At 39.8% G+C, this 21,029-nt stretch overlaps 2 protein-coding genes across 10 annotated transcripts in view; one reads left to right on the top strand and one right to left on the bottom strand.

Annotated features, from left to right (window-relative positions):
• Positions 1-7,130, bottom strand: part of CDC123 (cell division cycle 123) — a 33,896-nt gene extending 26,766 nt beyond the window's left edge. The window contains exons 1-5 of the mRNA XM_005018841.6: positions 6,901-7,130; positions 5,715-5,786; positions 3,530-3,584; positions 2,698-2,730; positions 2-97 (exon numbers count right to left, since the gene is read on the bottom strand). Of these exons, the coding sequence (XP_005018898.2) occupies positions 2-97; positions 2,698-2,730; positions 3,530-3,584; positions 5,715-5,786; positions 6,901-7,130 (486 nt within the window). The remainder of the gene's footprint in view (position 1; positions 98-2,697; positions 2,731-3,529; positions 3,585-5,714; positions 5,787-6,900) is intronic.
• Positions 7,063-20,037, top strand: NUDT5 (nudix hydrolase 5). Of its 9 annotated transcripts, none has more exons than XM_038184883.2 (11): positions 7,163-7,303; positions 8,998-9,070; positions 11,128-11,217; positions 14,536-14,603; positions 15,752-15,804; positions 16,477-16,584; positions 17,115-17,210; positions 17,851-17,952; positions 18,352-18,360; positions 19,077-19,130; positions 19,688-20,037. In XM_038184883.2, the coding sequence occupies exons 2-11, from the start codon at positions 9,065-9,067 to the stop codon at positions 19,795-19,797; spliced, it is 696 nt and encodes a 231-aa protein (XP_038040811.1). In that variant the 5' UTR covers positions 7,163-7,303; positions 8,998-9,064; the 3' UTR covers positions 19,798-20,037. The 9 variants fall into 9 exon arrangements, with proteins under 9 accessions (XP_038040826.1, XP_038040811.1, XP_012954233.1 ...); XM_013098779.4 differs by having other exon boundaries at positions 11,109-11,217; XM_072023464.1 differs by having other exon boundaries at positions 7,180-7,195; positions 11,109-11,217.
• Positions 20,038-21,029: the final 992 nt, after the last annotated feature.

The following is a 21,029-nucleotide window of genomic DNA, read 5'->3' as shown; positions in this document are numbered from 1 at the left end:
CCCTTGGAGCACTCCAGTTAAGCTTAGGAAAAACACTACCACCCAAGGAACTTATTGCTTCTTCAACTTTAGCTGTAAACTCAGGAAACTCTGGTGCCTTAACAAAGAACAAGAAAAAAAAAAAAAAACACAATGTCATTACGTGTAATAATAAATAAAGTGCATCCACCGTAAAAATTAAGATTAGCTTTTAAAATTCTTAAAAATTAGAAATGCATATCATAGAAAGAATAAAATTGTCCAAAAAAACTAGTAAACTTGTCCACTACAGACGTAATGCATTGGTAGAAATAAATCACTTAAGAATCAATTATGACATTCTTTCCAAAGTATTTATGTATTATATAGTATATATTAGTATTTTTATTTACAAAGTATTTCTAGTAATACTTTAAATAAGGACTTAAAGTAGCTCTTTAATAATATATGCTAACTTGCATCAAAACACACTGCAAAGCCACATGTTGCACCAGAAAACTTTGACTTGTAAAGGATATTGTAAATATTGTGAAGGGGGAAAAAATCATCAAGAAGCTATAAATTCCACTCCTAATGTGGCACAAAGGGTGCTGACCTTTAAAAAAAACATGAAACTATTTCAGACATATGTCAAGGATTTATGGATTTATAGCATGAGACATGTCTCTTGACATATAATATTATTTTCCTGGGCTATTCTGTGGTTCTAGCTCTAATTTCTCTTCAGAATATAGAAGGGGCAAGTGAAACAAGTTCTACCTGATGACTCAGGCAGGTCATCAAGTTGAAATAATCAGTCACAGCCCACCTTACTGCTCCCTGAACAAAGAAACCAGTGGAGAAACCAATTATAACCCAGGATTAATCATTAGCAAGACAGGCTGGGGATGAACACAGAGCTGCATTCTCCAGCCTCTCTGCTATTCTTTACACATTATGTTCCCTAGAATGTCCCTGTCCAGCTTGCACATAGCTACTTGATCTGTTCCTACGTTCTGCAGTAACTCCAGGTGCAGCTCCCCACCCTTCTGCTTTCTAGACAGGCTGTTTCTTCTTCTTCATCACTGCCAGAGTGGTAACAAGCAACACTTAAAAGCACCAGACTGTTCTCATTCTATCCCTACCCTCAGAGCAGCCCCTTGTTTTCAGGTAAAGAAAATGTATTTGCCAAGGCACCTTTAGGGCTATCACCTTCCAAACTTATGAGGAGGTACAGAGCACATTGTGAAATCCCACTTCTGGGATCTTTGTATGACCAAATGTGGCCTTATTTTTGTTGTAAAGAGCCACAGGCTCAAACCATGTTCAAAAATCAAACATTTTAAAAGTGCCAGGTTTGATGAAAGATGAGGTCCAGCCGGTCTCTGAACAAAAGCAACCCTGGAAGCCAAAACATCCCTCTTCTCCCTCTACAATTTCATCGCTGGGCATCACCTTATATGTATGGAATATCCCTGAGGACAATCTGGGTCAGCTGTCCTGGCTCTGTCCCCTCCATTAATCTTGCCCATGCCTGGCTCTGCTGCTGGAGAAAAGGGGCACAGTAAAGTCTTGACACTACATAAGGACTGCCCAGCAATAGCCAAAACATTCACATTATGAGTACTGTTTTAGCCACAAATCCAAAATCCACGGCACCCAAGGGAGAGCTATGCAGAAAGGAAACTCCACCACAGCCAGTCCCAGTAAAATTGGAGTTGTAAAGCTGCACTGCACACACAGTTCACAATCCTTACCTAGCTAACCTGGAATCACCTGTACCTTTCCAGTGGCTATCATATATCTTGATTAAGGATTTTTTTTACTCTGTTGTACACTGTGATAAAACCCAGTTCAAAAATCTGGGATTTCTTCTTTAGCAAGATAGAACAACGTGACTTTTGCAAAAAAAAAAATAAGATGACTACCGAAATCCTTGCTCTGAATTACAATCTAAGGCAGATATTTGAACTGAAGCTATTAAAACATACAAAGTTGGCAATGTATTAGTCTTAAAATCTATGCTTTAAGTTCTACCATACATACAACTCAAAGAAGGTGATATGGCACCCAATCCAACGTCAGCAATTCAACACTACATTGAACATTGAGGAGCTAACAGGACTGAAGCAGTAGTATCAGTGGCAGACAAGTGGTGCAGGTATATTAACTCTGACAATGACAGCTGTCAGAAATAAACAATGACAGTTTCCAAAAAAAATAAAAAAAAAAGAAGTAATACAGAATCGTACCCATCATGATCCTGATTCTAAACTGGGCACAGCACAAGGAGAGTATAAAGACAGGAAAAAGGGGAAAAGTAGAAATGGAAAGGAAGGTACTTGGGAGGAAATAATGGCAAAGGTGTAAGGGAAGAGCTGTGAAAACTGAGCTGCAGGGGCTTCATTTCTTCTGCATCCAGCCTGATTAAGTAATTGGGAGATATTCAAAGCAGTGAAAATGAAAGACAGCTATATTTAGAGCCATCCTTCAGTTCATTTCCTATAGTCTAACAAGTGTGTGATTGTTGGGGACGAAGAAAAGAAGCATTTTATTTTTAGTTAAATAAAATTAAGCCAGCAAAACAACATTTTTAAGGTTACAGGTATCTATACTGCCATCTGTCTAGAACGGTTTGAAAACACTAACTACAATGGATATCTCTAACTGGTGAGAAGTTCCTGTCACAAGGTTTCAGGAAGAATACTGCTGACATAAACCCACGTGTTGGGAACTTACCTTAAGCGTCGTGGTATTCTCATCATCTGACCACTGTTAAACATAAGAACAAATCAAAGGTCACTGCTTTCCTGTGACATCCATTATGATTTTATTTATAATTATTATAAATTTATCTATAATACTGGAAACTATAGAGCTTCCTACAACATGTCATCATTGCCCTGTTTTTTCTCCAGCATGATATCATTATTCTCTAATTATTATGGTTATAAATTAACACAGAAAAAAATGCATATATCCAGCCAAAGTACTGTTGTAAAGTACGGATACAAGACAACACCTATATATTTTAATTATGATTTATGTTGCAGACTTGTACATTTCAGAACTCAGTCTAAACCTTGTCTGCACCTCCCTTACTTCCATCCTTAGACCCACAATCTGCTAATGTTACTTATATTTCTCTTTCTCATCCTTTTTGCACCTTCTGTCACCTTGCATTTATAACATTTTTCAGTGTTTTTTATTTCTGGAATACCCCTCAGAGGCCTTACAGACTTTCATTGTTTCTTGAAGTAACTCCTCATTTTCTGGGACATAAAACCATCTTAATTTCATTTCCAACATCCTTCAACATTCCTTGGTCATTATTAGAAATATAATTATCAAGAAATTAAAAACAAAAAAAAAGTTGTGTGTGAAAAAGCAAACATTTTAAGCCTTCCTTGGCATCATGTTTGTGTTGTCAATCATGATGTTTGTTAATTTTTTTCAAGGCAAACAGTGTGTGATTATTATTTTGGTGAAGTACTATCCTCACCTATAAAGCATGCAGAAATATTCATGTTTTTCTCCAGACACCCGACATTAACTTGTGTTTTACACTGACCTGTATTTCCTCTGCATCGTCACTCCCTTCTTGAGCATGAATTGGCGGATCTTCTCTAAACCAAAAAAGTAATAGGAAAAAAATTGAGCACCAGAGTTTGACTTGATCATATATATTACACTTCCACAGCATCTACCAGCTGTTGATCTCAAAATGTTTTCATAAGAAGATTAAGCCTCAAACCCCTGGCAGAGAAAATCAGAGCAAGCCAATATAGAATAACTGAGGACAAAACTCCCTGGCATTAGACTTGAGCCCTATCCAAAACACTTTGATTCTTTCCAATTAGCGGATCATGTCCTGCTCTGAAAAGACCATAATTTAAGCTTTTCAACACCTTATTAATCATTCTTTTAATTTGTGCTACTGGGTGAGTACAGCAAAGTTAGAAACTTAAAAAAAAAAAAAAAAAAAAAAAAAAGATCAACTTAAGTTATGCTTTGCCTCCACACTCTTTTTCCACGTAAAACTTTATAAAACTTGTTTGAAATGCTGACCTGTGTATTTCAGGTTCTGAAAATAAAACTTCCTCACACTCCACACACAGAAAAAGAGGATCATACTGAAAGTGATTACATAGCCATTAACTTCTTACTGGGAAGCTCCTTTTTCTCCACATATGAGATCTGCTCTTGCAAACATTAGCATACGTGGGGGAAAATACTTGGCTGCAAATATTCCCTTTACGTTTTACATTACTTTTCAAGTTATTTGGCCAATGTAACTGAGCGTGAAGATCTTTTAAGGTAGAAGACCAAGCTCTTGAAAAAGGCAAGTCAGCATAGCAAACAGGGTAAGCTCAAACGTACATCCTTACAACTAGGTACTGATAGCAAAAAGTCAATTCTTCAACAAGCTACATTTCTGCAGTTCCGTAATGCACTTCCACAGGGATCAAATTGTCGATTCAATTTTTGAGATACAGAGCTCAGATAGTGGCTCACTGAGGTTTAAAATTGATGTTGGCCTTGACTGTAGGAAGATCACATTAACTTCTAGCTAAGAAAGTTCAACTTAATAGAAAAACTGGGTTTTAAATTGGACTTTTAAATTAGAACTACCTTAATATAATTTAATTCAATTATAAAGCTGTCCATTTTTCCACTGAAGACAGCAGAAATTGTTCATATGGAATAGCTGTGAACTCACGTCCTCAGTTTTAACTTTTCTGAAGTCTGATTACAAATTAAATGGCTGTTGTTAAATAGATTACCAAATTCTGCAGAAACAGGTGACAGTATTGCTTCTTCACCAAATTAGTTTAAAAAAAAAAAAAAAAAAAAAAACATTTCTGACCTTTCATCTCTACAAGGTGTTTAAACAGCTTCAATTTTGTACAGATTGATTCCTGAGAAATTAGGCCTAGCTCCCTTATATCCACAGTCTAATTGGTTGCCCTGTGAGAGTCAAACTACCCATCAGGAAATGACGAAGTGTGGACTGTATTCTGAGCCTGATCATTAGCAAGATATATTTGTGCAATAATCATTTTACAAGGAAGACATATGGTAAGATTCTAAGGAGAAAGCAAAGAACAAAGCCTGGATTCACATCAACTGTTTTTCACTGGTACCTATCTCACCCTTCTACATCCAAAATCTTGGCATAGGTATACATACAGTACATTCAGCCTCTTTGTAGGCACTGACTGTATGTAAACAAATGATTATATAACCTCAATAATCAGTAAGATTTTTGTACTTGGCTTATATTATTGAAAATTAAACTCAAGTAATGACATTTCACCCCTGAATAAGGCTGCAGGCATGGAAATGTTGTGGCACTGTTCAAGCCACTTAACTGGAACTAACTGTACCAAGGCAACCAAATACAAATCATCAGGCTGTGCACTGAATCCTGAGAGACTAGGAGACTCTGCAAGGAAATAATAATAATGATAATGATAATAATAATAATAATAAACAACTTTTTATTTTGAAAATAAAAGAATCAATCAAGCACATTGCATGGATTTTAGGAGCTGTTTTAGGCACTAGCAAGTCAAGCTTTGCTGACAGCAACAGTCTGCCCATGCACATGTTCATACAGTATGAGGTTGACTGCAGCCAGACTGGTCAAACATACAAAACTCCTTATGCAAATTATAATACATATGAATACAAAATACCATTGTGATTATAAAATAGTATTAATACTTGCACAGTGGAAGGGAAACAAACTTTACCTTCCAGAAACCACAAGCGTCCCATCATCCAGCAGGTATTCTTTCACATTATCTGGGAGGGGAAGTATAACACTGGGAAAAAAAAAAGAGAATGAGTTCAGTAATTTATTATTACTTGCTAAAATAACAAAGAGTTGAATAAAAATAATAGTTTTTAAATGGAACGTATCTCAGTATCAATGTTTTATTCTCTAACGCTATGAAAAAACACGTTTCTCTTGCTCCCCTCCCATCCTTCACAAAATGCAACTCTCTTTTTCCTTTCAGGGAAGTAAAGGAGAAAGCGACAACCATCTCAGACAAAGTGCACAGAAATACTCCACTCCTTCAAACTTTTAAAAAATTCAAAGACTGCATGTGGCCAGTGAGGAGAGGAGCAGCGTGTTGTTCAAAACAAATGTTTCCCTTCTAAAATCCAAACCAAAATTTGCCTTTATCACTTGAATGTTCAAAAAATGCGTGACTGTTGCTAAATTGACCAAAAACCTACACTGGCTAAACACTAAAGTGTGTAAAGATTAAATGTTTTGGTTACCAAATGCCTGATGTCACAGCTTTCTGACCCACCAGGGCACCTTTCTCGAGTTTGACTGCCCTGAGCTGCTGGTGGGCCTCATAACCCCTGGGTAACCTGCAGCAGCACCTCAGCAACCACAGAAGCTGCTACTTTTTCCAAAAAAATAAAAATAAACAGGAACTTGAAGTTAACCACTTGGTTTGAGGGCACTCAGCCTGTTTTTTTTGAGCAACCAAGTGGGCACAAGGTGGGACGCGGACAGCCTGGGGTCCCACCAGAGCACACTGTGGAGATCACCAGCGCTCAGCCTGCACCTCGGGCCTCCCAGAGCAGCTCCCTGGGGTGGATGTCGAAGGCTCCAGCTCCTGGGGCAGCCCCTGGAGCCTCGATGGAGCCCCCTGTGCTTCCTCCCAGCCATCGCTGCCCCACGCAGGCCCTTATTTCTCACCCAGACCAGCACCAAACACCCTTCCCCGGGTCTAACCAAGCTCTCAACCAAACCCACAGGGCCACAGCCAGCCTCGCAGACGCTCCCCCAGCCTCCAAACCCACACCACCCCTCACATCGCCCCACATATCACCCTACACATCGCCCCACATATCACCCTACACACCGCCCCACACCCCCCTCACACGCCGCCCCACAGGGGCTCCTCCGACCCCACGCACCTACGGATGGTGACGGTCCTGAACAGCGGGTACCACACGGAGAAGCGGCAGTGCGCTACCTGCTCCTTCTTCATCCTCCCCTCGGCCCGGCACGGCACGGCCCGACCCGTTTCGGCCCCTTTTCTCCCCAAAAAGCTCCCTTTCCGCCCGGAACCTCCCCTCCGTTCCCGGAGCCGCCCGGGCCGGCATCGTCGGCGCACCCGACCCGGCCCCGCCTCAGCCGCCGCCATCTCGTCAGCGCCACCCGGCCGTGGCCCTGGTTCCCCAGCTCCCCTGCTGCCGCCGGGCACAGCTCGTACGTGGGGTTTTTCTGCGGGGTCACCCGCTGGGGGCGGCGTCCAGACGCCCTTTCATCCCTTTCCTTAAGTATTTCGCCGGGAGCCGCGGATTTACCCACGGAAATGTGTGTGTTTTTTTTTTTAAGCCCTCCGGTTCTGCTCTGCCTTCGAGCCCTTCCTCGGTCCGCTCGGTGCTCTCCGTGCTCAGTTCCATGTTCCACTATTTCCTCTGATCCTTATGATTTTAATTCACCCTCCTCTGCCCCTCAGGGGAGGCTGGCAGCAACACACGGGTGCTGCTAACCCTCTTCTGCTTGCACAAAGCTGCCCTTCTCTTCCCTTTTTTCTTTTCTTCTCTTCTACGTGGCAGGAACCAGTTACTTCTCCACATTCTATTCACTTCTGAGTGAGTGGGTCGTCCATACTGCTGAAATAAGGACAAAAATGAAACGTTTTCCTTCCCTTTTCCCCTCCTCTTAACTTCTGATCAGTTGATTTTGGTGCATGAATCGTGTTGCTGAAATACAGACGAACTTCAGTGCAACCTGGTGACAAAGCGGTGAATAAAAGTCTTCCCAAACTTCAGCAATGTGTGCTTTGAGCACGTATCTTAGCACTCTGCTGGATAAATTGTGCATGAAACACCCACCAGTGCCCCTTTTGCACCTTATGTGGAAGGAATCCTGTCTCTTGTTTGAGCTTAATCTTGCCTTGGGACACTGTTGCTGAGCTTCTGTTAAATCTGGTTGGAGTCATTTGGGATGTGTAGCTTGGATCAGATAATTCCCTCTGAAAAGAGGTTTAGAAAAGCTAATCCATCTATTGTGACTTGAAGAGGTTAACTTAACACCTGGCTACTCTGTAAGCTCATTCACTGGCCCCACTTGGTCTTAGATCTTAACTTTCGGGAAGGATAATGTAGGAACTGATGTCAGAAGGTTGGATATTCCCTCCTAAGGAAACCGCTCAATAAAAGAATAAGCAATGGGCATAAAGTTATACCTTTTATACATGGTATGACTTTTTTAGGTCGGAATTTGAGCCATACATGAGGCAAATGGAACAAGTAGCACAATTTGCCAGCAGTATCCTGGGATACTAACCATGAAAGTCATCAGAGAAGGTAGAAGTGGGCCAACCTTTTTTTTTTTTTCCTATAATTTATAGTTCAAATAGTTTATATTCACACTAAGAATGCTAGTAAATGTGGACATTCTGATGTATTCTTAAAGTTCTACTAATAATTATTAAGTATTTAAATTCATGGACTTCATGTAAGTGGAAGTCACGTAATCAGGTTCCTGGCTGCTGTGCCAGCAGCTTTATGTTTTTTAACTCAAATGATCCCGTGGTAGCTGTATGAGAAAACCTTCCTGTCCAAGGGCTGTGAGACAACATCTGTTCTGAAACCTTACACAGAGCTTTACCTTGCAGCCATAGATTTAATTGTCAGTCACCACTAACGTTAGTGATGTAGGAACTGTGTTGCCTTTGTCTGAGCAGCTTTGACTAATGTGAGATACTAGACCTGAAGCCTTCAATTAGCCAAGTGGTATTTCAGCTTTGTAACTGCAGAAATTTCCAATTCTACACAGTCAGTTGAATTTGGAAAAAAAAAAAATTTGGTAGAACTTTTTAAAATGTCGCTCATGTATAGTGTTATTGCACCCACTAGTGGAGAAGATCTTCAGTACAGAACCCGAGATGGATGAGTCTCATTTTCACTTAGTGCACATTTTCATGCTATTTCAATCTGAAGCCATCTTCAATAATTCCTTGTAATTTTAGTCACAAATCATCCTTGAATCTGTCACTGCAGGAGAGAGCAAATTCTGTTGAAAAGAGCTTCTGGCATGAGATGAGCTCCTAGGGTGTATTTGTAATTGATGTGGGTAAGTATTAATACTGTTATACAAAGCATTAATAAAGTTGTATATGACACTTTGAGAACAACTGTGGTAATCTGTTTGAGAGAGATACACAGATACAGTTAATGTAGAAGCGTTATGATGATCAGTGGAATGGGACTAAAAGAGGAATCCAGTCCTAAAAAAAGTTAAAGATCAACACCATTTGCTATCTCCTGTCTTTGATGTGTATATATTGTCAATCAGAAAGCTTATAATTCTTTCCAAACATTGGAGGTGCATTTCTTGTAGATAAGTATGTAAGTTTTCTGTATTTTTGAAGCTGGATATTTAGGGCATCACACAGAGCCTAGCTTGACTGTTTCTCATGGATGACCAGGAGCCTTTTCAAACCAGTATGCTGGGCTGTGATCCTTTTGCATGAGTTTGGTGGAAAGCTTAATATTGTATGTTAGACTCACAGCAAGATACTGTGACTGTTTGCCAGTCACATCTCTTAAATCCTAAGTGAGGAGGATTTGAGTTGGCTTCAGAAAAAATGGGTAACACTAACTGAACTAATTTGGGATAAACGTAACATAAGCAAGTAAGGTCCTAGAACAGTTTTTCATAGTAGTGGTAATGTAGGCAATAAAACTACATAATTTTAAGATGAAGCATAATTTCTTTTAGAAAGGATAATATAATGTAATTTTAGGATTATATATATATATATATATATATATATATATAATGAATTTTTGAAATGACAGAACTGGATTTAGTAAGTGAGAGTTCCTTTGCAAGTTGACAAATTGAAGACAAAGACAAATTGAAACTTTGACAACCACTACAGTGTACTTCATCCAACAAGACTGTCTTAAGATTTAAGAAGGAGCCTGCCCTTTGTACTTCCTGAGGAAATGGATTTATGTACATTAGTTGTAATCTTTCTGATAACCAGACATAGCTTGTACTGTCTAGTCCTCTGAACTACCTCGTGAAATTAAATACAAATCTTATATGTTAGAAAGCCAATAGAGCTCCCTACTCGTGTGTTTCACAGATGTGCTGTAGATTTTATCACAGAAGGATAAAGTAAGAATGAAAGTGCTAACATTGGGTGTGATGGAGGTGAGCACTCACAGAAGATAGTGTTTGTTGCTAGAGAATCCTTATTAAACTATAGTTGGAGTCAAGGGAAAGGTTCCTGTTGACTTCATGGAAAGATTACAACCTTAAATGAACTCTTGAGAATAGCAGAGATCTCTGAGATACTTTGTTTCTCCTGGCATCTAAACTAAGTTGCCTCTTGGCGCTATCTTTTTACTTCAAAATAATTTTCAGGACTTCAGTACGGCAACATAATATCAAAGATGAGCTTCCTTGGAATAACAGTTTCTGTGCTGGGAGTGCCTGCACACCTCAGCAGAGAGACAGGGCTGAGGCAGAGCCTTGCTTTGGGCACATCCCACTGCCTTTTGCATGGTGTTGGCCACGCCGTTCCTAGTAAGGGAGACTGACGTGCTTGGATCACACTAACTCCACGTGCCACCTCGACTTGCAACACACGGGTGACTTTTTGACCTTGGAGTTTTTTGGGGAAGAATTGAGTCATTTATGTACATATCTGTGATGTATGTAGCTTCTGGTTCTGATCCTTTCTCAACAATGTGCAACTTTTACTCCTGAAAGTCCTTCTGGTGTAAGTTTTTTTTCCACTTTGACAGTGGAGTGCTTAGACTTGTTGTGCCAATGCTGCCCTGACACTTCACTGAGCAGGATGAAACAATTCTGCTAAATGGATCAACTTTGCTTCTGTGTGTGCCTGACCTTTGAACAGGTAAGGAGGGTACCTTCAGCCAGCACAGCTACTCCACATTTGATAGGACTGTTACCAACTACGTAAGTCTGGGATTTGACCCAGACTTCCTTCAAAACCGTCAGGTGGAGCTGAAAACATGAATTGCACTTGCCATCACATGCTGTTAACTTTCTCTGGCAAGCTTGATTTGTTAATTTAGAATGCAGCAATGAACCTTTTAACTTTACTCTGAAAGCAAATATTGACTTTGTTTCATAGTAGTCTGGACTTTGCACAGGAGGGGAAAAGCCTGACATTCCTGAAAATGGCAACTGAGACATCCGCAGAAGTTCCGAAAACTCCTAGGCAATTCGTCCTTAAAGAAGAGGTATAGCATGTTTCATTTTGACACGTTTTATTGCTAAATAACAACTAGCTGAGACAGGTCAGAATGTTTGTGGGTGCAGAATAAGAAATATTACAGATGCTGTAGGTTTGGAAAATCTGTTCAGGCAGAACACTTCTTCCTGATGGGCAAAGAGTTTAAAGAAGGTGACGTGGATGAGGAATACGTACTTCTTTTTGTGAAACAATCTTACAAATTAGCAAGGAGAGGGAGAGAAACCAGTGCTCAGTTTTTTTAAGCTTCTGCTTCTTTTCCTAATTTTATAGCTGTTTGTTGTACTGTCTGTTCAGGCTGTTTTTAATATTAAGAAATAACATTGATTTCTCTCAGAGACTTTAGAAATGGGTAGATTGTGAAAACGTTGTCTGTTCCTCGAAGATAAACCTCTAAGAGTTGCCTTAACATTTAGGATTTGACCTTCTCTGATGTTTTCTGGAGGGATTTGTATTTAGATGATCGCTGTTCTAAAGGCATTAGTAAGGAGGCAGTAAGATTTGTCAAAAACACATAGTTGCATTCTATTTTTACAGAATCAGAAAATATCAGGTCTTCAGAATGGAATTCTGAGGCACTTCTGGATGCTTTTTAGGAGCATTTTCACCTTAATTGAAACTACAAGTTTTTTTAGACCTTAGCACATGGTGTGCTTTTTTGTTGTTGGTGGAGGTGGTGTTTTTTTTTCCAGGTAATACTTGAATTTTATGTTCTTTTTCTTCGTCATACCTCTTAGGTTTTCTCCTTTGCACTCTTCAGTATCAGAAATTTTTAACTAGATCTTGCATCTTCTGAGCAATTTAGCCTTTTCAGTCATTTTCTGGGCATAAATGAGGAGAATGTGTACCATGTGTCTGCCAGTCACCCTTACCTTGAAAGTGTTTTGGTCTTCAGCACCTGTGTGGCTTGATGTTGGAGAATCTTCTTCTTTTATGAATGTAGCTGCTGATCTTACTTTCTTCTTCCTGCTTCTGGGAACCCCCTGTCAGGCTATTGTGAGCAAAAACATCTGGTATTTGCCCAGCAAAGTAATAGATCAAGCCATAAAAATTGCTCGTTCTAAAACTGAGTATGGTTAGTAAAACACGCCCTGAAAAGTGCCATTGGGCCCTAAGTAAGATGTTCTGCAAGGCAAGAATTATGTTTCTAAGCCAACTTCCAAGAGATTTTAGTTGTGCACCTGACAAGGTGGGTGACAAAAAACTTTATTTTACTCCTAGGGAAACCTGGCAGCTTTCAGTTTTCTCACCCTGTAGGCAATTAGCAGCAAGGCTTTCACCTCACTTCCATTGTACATATTTATGCTCCATGGCCTAGAGTACTTTTTAATTACAGTAGAGGCCAAAAGCTGTACTTAAGAATACCAGATGAAAAACAAGACACTTTGTTTGGCACTGTTTTGTATGCCTAAAATCTATATTTTGTCCTTCTGTTGTCTTTTTGGAGTTTGTGTAGGTCAAATCTCTTACAGAGTAGTGATTTCTTTTTCCTCTGGGACTCCTGGCACCTGATGTTTTCCTGTTTTTCATCCATTTTACCATTTCTGCTCAGCAAACAATAACTTGGCAACAGTGGTAGTGATCTGCCAGTTCTGTTGAACACTGCAACAAACTACAACCAATAGCCTAGCCCTTTGTGTTCTCTGCAGCATTTAAAAAATTCATTAACACAAACATTTGGCTGTGTTTGTTTCTTCAACTGAAGCATGTAGGTTCTTCTCCTTGGACAACCAGCGGGACGTGATGTTCATCTCTTTTAGGTCTTCCTGTACTCTCATTCTGCAGTGACCTAGGACCGAATGCAAAGCTATTTAAAATATATCTGAATGATACCAGGTGGAATTATTTCTTGTAGCAGACATCATAAACTTCCTGCTGGTTTCATGACCACAAATCCATTAGAAAGCCCTTCTGAGAGTACATAGCTTTCCTCTTCAGTTCCTGCTACCTAGAAATTTACTTCCCAAAACAAATGCCAAAACTCTCTCCGTGTAAAATACGTGTGGCCACATTTACAACCATAGAAGCGCTACTGATATTTCAATATCCAAATAATTGTTCTGAAGAACACAGATTAAGGACTATGTGAGTTTACTCAGTTTACTGGACACCTGTGTCACTTCCAGTTTCCATTCTGCATCCAGCCGAAGCTATTTTGTGCTTCTGTACTCTGGTTTTAGCTGTGTCACATACTACAGTTCATTTCTACATATTTGTTGGTTTAGTTGGTCAATCTCTCAGCTTAAGTTCACAATTCACATGGCTACTCACGTCCTATTTGCTCTTTGTCCTGCACTGGAGGATTGTAACTTGGCTGTCACATGAATAGCCTCTGGAACTTCATTCTTTGCTACAATTTCGTTTTCTTTTTTTTTCAGAGCCTCTTTTGGCTTTTCTTGTACAGCCCCCATTGCGCTCAGCAGTATGTATTGTTGGACAATAGAAAGCAATTTGTTCATCTTGCCGATTATTCATGATCTCTGTGGTCAGCCCAATGGCCAACTTGTTACAAAATTCTGGAGGCAAGCTTCTTGTCTGCCTATACAATTAGTAAGGCTTAAAATACAAGATATGCTAAAAAAAAATATAAGCTGAAAGCTTAACACACATACTTTCCCCTTTTAAAGGAATTACATGAAAGATAAGAAAACATCACAGGGCAAAAAAAAAAAAATCATTTCGCTCAGAACAGACAAGCTCTAATAATGCTGAGCACCCAATCAGTAGCTCTCAGAAATCCTAAAAGGTCAGGTATGCATGCATGTGAAAAGGGCTCTCAGTTACAGAAGACAACAGTGACTCGAGGCCATAATAAAGGCCAAAAAAAGTTTCAAAATAGTTTGGTTTTCAGTCTTACCTTAGCTATTTCATGTATAGCTGTTAGGGCATGCTTTCTGATAAATGGCCTCTCAAATCTCTAGTATAGCTAAATTCTATGCAGACAAGATCCTCATTTTAAGCAGGAACTTGACCTTTGCAAAGTTCTTCTCAGAAGATGAAGGGGATGGGACTTTTTCCTAAATTAAATCCTAATGAATTCATTGCAACTTGGTTATGAAAGTCCAGTTAAAGGAATTTACCAGGCTTATTTTCTATTCCAATCCAAGAACATGGCAGAAGTGTTTTTTTCCCTACCAGCTACAGGAAGTCATTAAGTGTTCCTGTGTATATTCTGATAATGAGATTTGGTCTCAAAAGTATTTCAGATGAACTTGTATTGTCTCTTCCCCCAAACCCAAATATATTTGAGATTAATCTTATGATTTATTTAACAAAGAATCTTTTTTTTTTTTTTTTTTTTTTTTAGGTAATTGTAGAAAGAAAATGGTTGAAGCTTGAGGAAACAACTTATACTGATCCCAATGGTAAAACCAGGTAATTGCCTTCCTGGAATCTTTTTGAATTCCTATCATGTTCCCAGTTATATGGACCAGCCACAGGCTAGACAGAATAGGAGCACTACAAACCTATTACTCAACAAAAGACAATATATTGTGCAATGTCTTTATAATTTTGCACTGTTCAGAGAAAAAAATCCTTCTCTAGCTAGCATGTGGGATCAAATTTGGCTCCTAAATCTTTTGGGGTGCATTAGGCCTTGCTTTACCTTGCATTTCCACCTCCTCATAAAGATGCTAGGCAGAAGGAAGTTGTAGCAGTGCAGATAAGCTGTGATGATCAGAGAGTTCGTCCTTTGACTTTTCTGGTGCCTCACTAAGGGGTCCTTTTTCCCTGTTGGTGGTACAGAACCTTATATAGTACTGACAAGTTATTGTCCTCTTGTATATTATAACACCTGCCCAATTCTTTTGCATGCTTTAGTTTTGCCACGTTTATCTAGATGTGACACAGCTTTGTTTCCCCCCCTTCACATATTAGATTCCATGAAGTTTGCATTCTCTAAGCGCCTCCCTGTTCATCAGCAAAGTATCCTTTTAAGAAACAGCAAAGATTGGAGCTTTTGTGAATGGATTATTATTGCTGATGGGTTTTTGGATTTTGTTCATTTCGTTGCTTATATCAAGAGGGAAGTTTTGGTCTTCCTTGCCTACAGGCTTCTTTTGCTCAAGAAACTGAGCTGAGAGTTCACAATAACTTAAATTATTAACGGTATGCAAAAGCAAGATAAAAGAATGCACATAATCTTTTTTCAAAACTAACAAAATCTGGCAGGTTTAATACATAAACTGCTTTATTTTTCATTTTTCCATGATGACTTTTATATGACTTGTGTGTTCCATGACAATCATTTATGCCTTTCCCTTGTTTTTAGTGACCCCAAGCAATCAGTAGGTATCTATTTGCTCTCTCCTTTAGGTAGGCAAAACAAAATTATACCTCAGACATCTTATGGAGCCAAAACAAGAGAGGGGGATGCCTAAGGCCAGCTGCTTTCCTACAGAGCCTCTCTGAATGATGACATATTTTGCTTCTAAATGAAAGCAATGGTAGGAGACAACCTAAAAGAAATGGATATTGTTCCTTTTAATACATCAATTTGTTCTTTTCTCTGTGCTGAACAGAACTTGGGAAACCGTAAAGCGTGCTGGCAGGAAAAAGGGAGTTTCAGCCGATGGTAAGATGATGTAAGACTTTGATTGTTTGTAGCTTTTGTGAAATTTCTGATAAACTCACAGAGCAGACTGCGAGACAGTATGGTTCTGAATGCACAAATAGCTCTGCAGGGCTCCCAGCATACGCCAGACCACTGAGCAAGTGTGCTCTGGCGAGATCCCAGCTCGAGAGCTGAAGAATCAGGAACTGACTGGTAGCAGTGTTTTCCCAAGATAATTATATTCCCTTTGTAACAATGGGACAATTTCAGTGAGGGATGCTGTGATGCAGAGCAGCTCACACGCTGATGAACTGGGTCTGCTGTTAGGGACTAGAGATACTCTTCAGGCAAAAGAGGGACACAATTCAGCCACGAAAGGAGCGTAGGTTCCATACTTTGGCATCCAAACTGTCTGCAGGGGCGAGAACCCACCAAGCTACAGGTGGGCTGACGCTCAGTCTTGCTTGGAACATGTCTCTATAATTTGTTGGGGTGTTTTGGAGATCCCATTTGGGGCTTTTACCTCTCATCATGCATGGTATAAGGTAGTTCAGGATTGCAGAGCAGGCATCCAAATGTTTGTCGTTTTAATGCACAGTGTTAGTTTGTAGGTTCTTTTTTGGATCCAGCACTAACTACTCACTTTGTTATGCTCAGATATTTTGTGCTTCTGTTTTCTGTTGCTGCCTATAGGTGTAGCGGTGATAGCTGTACTACAGAGAACCCTCCACTACGATTGCATTGTCCTGGTGAAACAGTTCAGGCCTCCAATTAATGGCTACTGCTTAGAATTTCCTGCAGGTAAGTGGTTGAAACATTAAGACAGGTCACATAAAGCTGATAGTCAAGCGTGTCTAGATGTGCTTGGAGTTTCAGTCATAATGAAGTAGCTCTGAGAAATCCATGGTGGTCTCTGTAGCTCAGCGTGCTGCTCAAAAATAAGAATATTTGGTAACGAAGAATACAAAATGAACATTGTTCATTTTAGCAGATGAGAGACATTTCGAAAAAGGAGTCTGGTAGGACAATATTGCATTTCCCTCCACTCTTTAACAGCCACAACATTTGGCTTCTTTCCCTCCTGAGAATATTAACACCATCTTTTGGGAAGGTGGCGTGATGCTGGAGATAATCAGTTGGAGATATGGGCAGCAGCAGCGATAAATCCAGGAACTGGAACCCTCCCTAATGTCTTAGTTTCTTCCTCTGTAAAATGGGGTGACGAGGATGTTTCACCTCATTTGTAAAGCTGCATTAGATCTCAGAATGGATGTTGTGGGTACATGTGTGCTAATTTTGAAGTTGTTCTTGTATAATTATTTATCTTGCAGGCCTCATTGAGGAAAACGAGACTGCAGAAAGTGCTGCATTGCGGGAGTTGGAGGAAGAAACGGGGTACAAGGGGGAAGTTGTTGAATGTACTCCAGGTCAGTGCTTTTTTCTTTTTCTTTCCCACACAAAGCTAATTCTTTCTGATAAATACAACATGCTTTAAACCAAAGGGAAATACATGTCCAGAAAAAACTACACAGATTAGCAGAGTACATAGATGTACCATTGAGACTTTGGTCCTTGGTGAGTCAGTTGCTGGGCTACTGTTAAACATACAGGACTAAAGTAAGGCTGACATCTGTAGGGGAAAACTTTGCTATTAAATAAGCGACTTTACACAAAATCTGTGACTTGGTGAGGCAACTTATGTATGGTTTCAAGTAAATGGTACAATTAAAACTTGACTCTTGACTGGGTATAACTGCATGCTGGGGACAGAGAAGCAGAGACAGGTGGTAGCAAAATGACACTTAATAGGCTGAGGAAGCTTACAGGAGAATTGTAGTTTACAGTTTAATCTACAGTGTATGGAGTGAAAAATAAACTTAAGTGCTGAAAGCACATCTTATAAGGAATCTGGAAGAGATGAGTTACAGAAGCATTACTTTTCACTGCTTCTTCAGCATGAACTTAACAGATATGTTGTCCTTAAAGTATGTTTGGATGGAAGTTTTTGTAAAATGGCAAGGTACCTGACCTCTGCTTTTGAAAATGAACCTGTTTGCTTGTCTGCAGCTCTCTGCTTGGACCCAGGTTTGTCAAACAGCACAACGCACATTGTGAGCGTCACCATTAATGGAGATGAGGCTGAGAATACAAGACCTAAGCAGAAACTTGGTGAGTTTTCTACCATTTATATAGGAATTCTTACACGATAACAAAACTTCACAGGAACTACGCCTACCACTGTGTTCTTCTCTTCCCTCCCTGCTGGTTTAGACTCTGTAAATATATCCTTCAAGTCTCGTGCTGTAGTCTGGAAGAGCAGAACCATGTTTGTTTGCTAAACTCATAGCTGTTAGGTGTCAGGTACTGGCATACCCAAAATGAGAAATTCAGGTGGTAAACTTCAGTGAGAGCCATAAGCACTTGTGAACTTCAATTTTCCTTAGCTGTGGCTCGACCTGGAAGTAAGTATGGTGTCATTCACAGTCAGGTATCAGAACTGCTTTTTTAGTTGTGAACTTTAATAGATTTCAAAACCCTTAACTTGCTTTTTTGTTTTGTTTCTTACAGACGATGGAGGTATGTTACATAATGTGCTCCCAGTGACATTTAAGGTCAAGTGTGATCTTTCTGTGTTTTACTTAGAAAGTGTCAGTTTATGTTTTTTGTTTGGGCTTGTTTAATCTGCTGACCCTAATCAAACATACATGAGACTGACTCTGCCTAGACATGAAAATTCCGGCAGGGTGTTATCACATCAGTTGCATTCAAGCATTGCACTGGTATCTCAAGAAATACAAATTAGTGAATCCACAACAGCTATAATTAATTCAAGTACCCCCCAAACGCAACTAATTTAGACATGCTGGGCAGGTGTAAGCCAATAAAAATTAACCGCTAGCAAACCTTTATTCTTTAGGTAGCATGCTGTTTTACTCTTCAAATGCATCTAAAATCCCTTACTGTACCAGTTAGGTCAGACAGGAGTCCACTTCAACAATATGATATTTTTCCCTTCTCAGAAGGGGGCAAGACTCCTTTTGGGGAGTTCTCACCTTCCATAGCTACCACTTTTTTCCCCACTTTTGTTTAGCCAAATCTGTTTTTAATGACCCCAGTCACTGCCTTCCCTCATATAATGAGCCTTTTTATCATACTCAAAGGTTCACAACTTCTAGGTGGTGATGAGTATTAAGCAAGTTTGTTTCCTCCTGTAGGCTTTAGAAAATAGAACACTGAGACAGACTTCCTCTACTGTCCATTGATTTAGAGGTGTTTAATATTTTCTCTCCTAGAATACGTGGAAGTTATTTCACTTCCGAAGAATGACTTACTGCAAAGAATTGATGGTAAGAGCTTTCTGACACATTAAAAGCACGAATATGAGCTTCAAGAAACCCATAGTATCTCTTCTCATAACTCTCCCTGACATTTCTCATCCTACAGTTCTGTGTCTTAAAAAAAACTGCAGGAGACATGGCCATATGACAGAATTACCGAGAGTCTTAGGCATTAGCCTGAAGAATTTAATTCTAGAATGCTGTACTTAGAATCCCAGAATGGTTTGGGTCAGAAAGGACCTCAAAGCCCCCCCAGTGCCACCCCCTGCCATGGGCAGGGACACCTCCCAGCAGCCCAGGCTGCCCAAAGCCCCATCCAGCCTGGCCTTGGGCACTGCCAGGGATGGGGCAGCCACAGCTCCTCTGGGCAGCCTGGGCCAGGGCCTCACTGCCCTTTGAGTGAAGAATTTCCTCCTTATAGCTAACCTAAACCTCTCTTCTTTTAGTTTAAAGCCATCTCCCTTGTCCTATCATCTGCCTAAGCACATCTTAATTTTAGTAATGAACTTGGAGATTTATGGAGATGGAAAGTCTTAACAGCATCTCATTTTTTTCCCCTCTCCCAGAGCTAGTAGCAGAAGAGCACATTGCAGTGGATGCCAGGGTTTATACTTATGCACTGGCTCTGAAGCGTGCAACAGAGAAACCGCTCCAAGTTCCTTTCATGAAGTTCTAAAATTTCACAACAACAAATGTAGTTGAAAATTGTCCAGTCTAGATGGCTTAGAACATATCTGTTCTTGTAATAAAGGTCCTTTACTTTATGTCCAGAATTGAAAAAAAAAAATGTTTGTTGGAATAATCCTGATATTTTTACCTGGAATTATGTAACTGACAAGAAGTATTTTTCCTAACTGCTTAATCGATCAAACCTTTAGAGAATAATCATAATAAAAACGCTGTTTAATTTTCAAAATGTCTTGCTTCATTTCATGTTCAACTCCATATTTCAGGGGAAGGAAGATGCTTAACTATAGTTGGTGTGGTGGCAACACCCATTCAAAATGAGGAAGAGCGCATTGTGCTTTTGTCCACATGCACAGGCAGCACCATTTAAATAACCACAGGTGATTTTCTGCACTAGAAGCAGCAGCAGCTGCACAAGGACACACCGTGCACACTCCAACGACAGCGTTTGAAAGGCAGTTTCAGGCACTTCTTTTATGATTTAGACCTGAAATTCAGATTCCTTCTTCCAGCCCTAACCAAACTACATGGAGAGAAAATTGGTTAATTTGATCCAGGCACTGTTTAATTAAGAAAATACAGACTCTGATGACAGTAACAAAATATCAGCTGGTGCAAACTAAAACAGTGTATGGCCCCAGTAAGCAGTGCTGCTTAATGTTTGGCTTCCATACACACCCTGAGATCTGCTAGGCTGTGCTTTCTCCAATTCCCTCATGCATCTGCATAAGGAGGTGACAATTTATTTCAATCTAATCACTTCTAGGTAAATCTGCCAAAAAACACCTCTTCAGTGCACAGTCACCTGCATCTAATTATCTAAACAACCTTCACAACTTAAAGGTTAGGGCCTAAAAGTCATCATAAGCCTATGCTCATATCAGTCTTGCCTCTAAAATATATTTGGATGAGCATGCAGAAATAAGGAAGACTTTCCTAACTTAGAAATGAAGTAGAAATCTTCCTTAAGGTTCTCCTACTTTCCCAAACAACACCACAAAGTTACTTGCAAGTCCAAAAGACAAAAGAAATCAAAATGGAAAATTAAAGGGAAAAAGCCAGCAGCTCCAGGTGAGCAGAGAACCTCAATGATTTTAAGGGAAGGAAACTTGAGATTTATTTATATTTTTTTAATTCTGACCAGTTTTCAGCAGCCTTAATTATATTCTAGAAAGCAAAAAACAAACAAAAAAAAAAAAGTGGCCTTACAGGCTTACTAAC

Source organism: Anas platyrhynchos, chromosome 1 (genome assembly GCF_047663525.1).
Source record: "Anas platyrhynchos isolate ZD024472 breed Pekin duck chromosome 1, IASCAAS_PekinDuck_T2T, whole genome shotgun sequence".
NCBI lineage: Eukaryota > Metazoa > Chordata > Aves > Anseriformes > Anatidae > Anas > Anas platyrhynchos.
This window is presented reverse-complemented; position numbering and strand designations above follow the sequence as displayed.

What these genes read in the sequence shown, in the direction of transcription:
- NUDT5 (XM_072023366.1), top strand. Translation starts at nt 10,827, where the DNA reads ATGGATCAACTTTGCTTCTGTGTGTGCCTGACCTTTGAACAG. An exon ending in TGTGCCTGACCTTTGAACAG is followed by an intron (nt 10,869 to 11,127) that starts GTAAGGAGGGTA and finishes GACTTTGCACAG; the next exon opens with GAGGGGAAAAGCCTGACATT. An exon ending in CTTACTGCAAAGAATTGATG is followed by an intron (nt 19,131 to 19,687) that starts GTAAGAGCTTTC and finishes CCCCTCTCCCAG; the next exon opens with AGCTAGTAGCAGAAGAGCAC.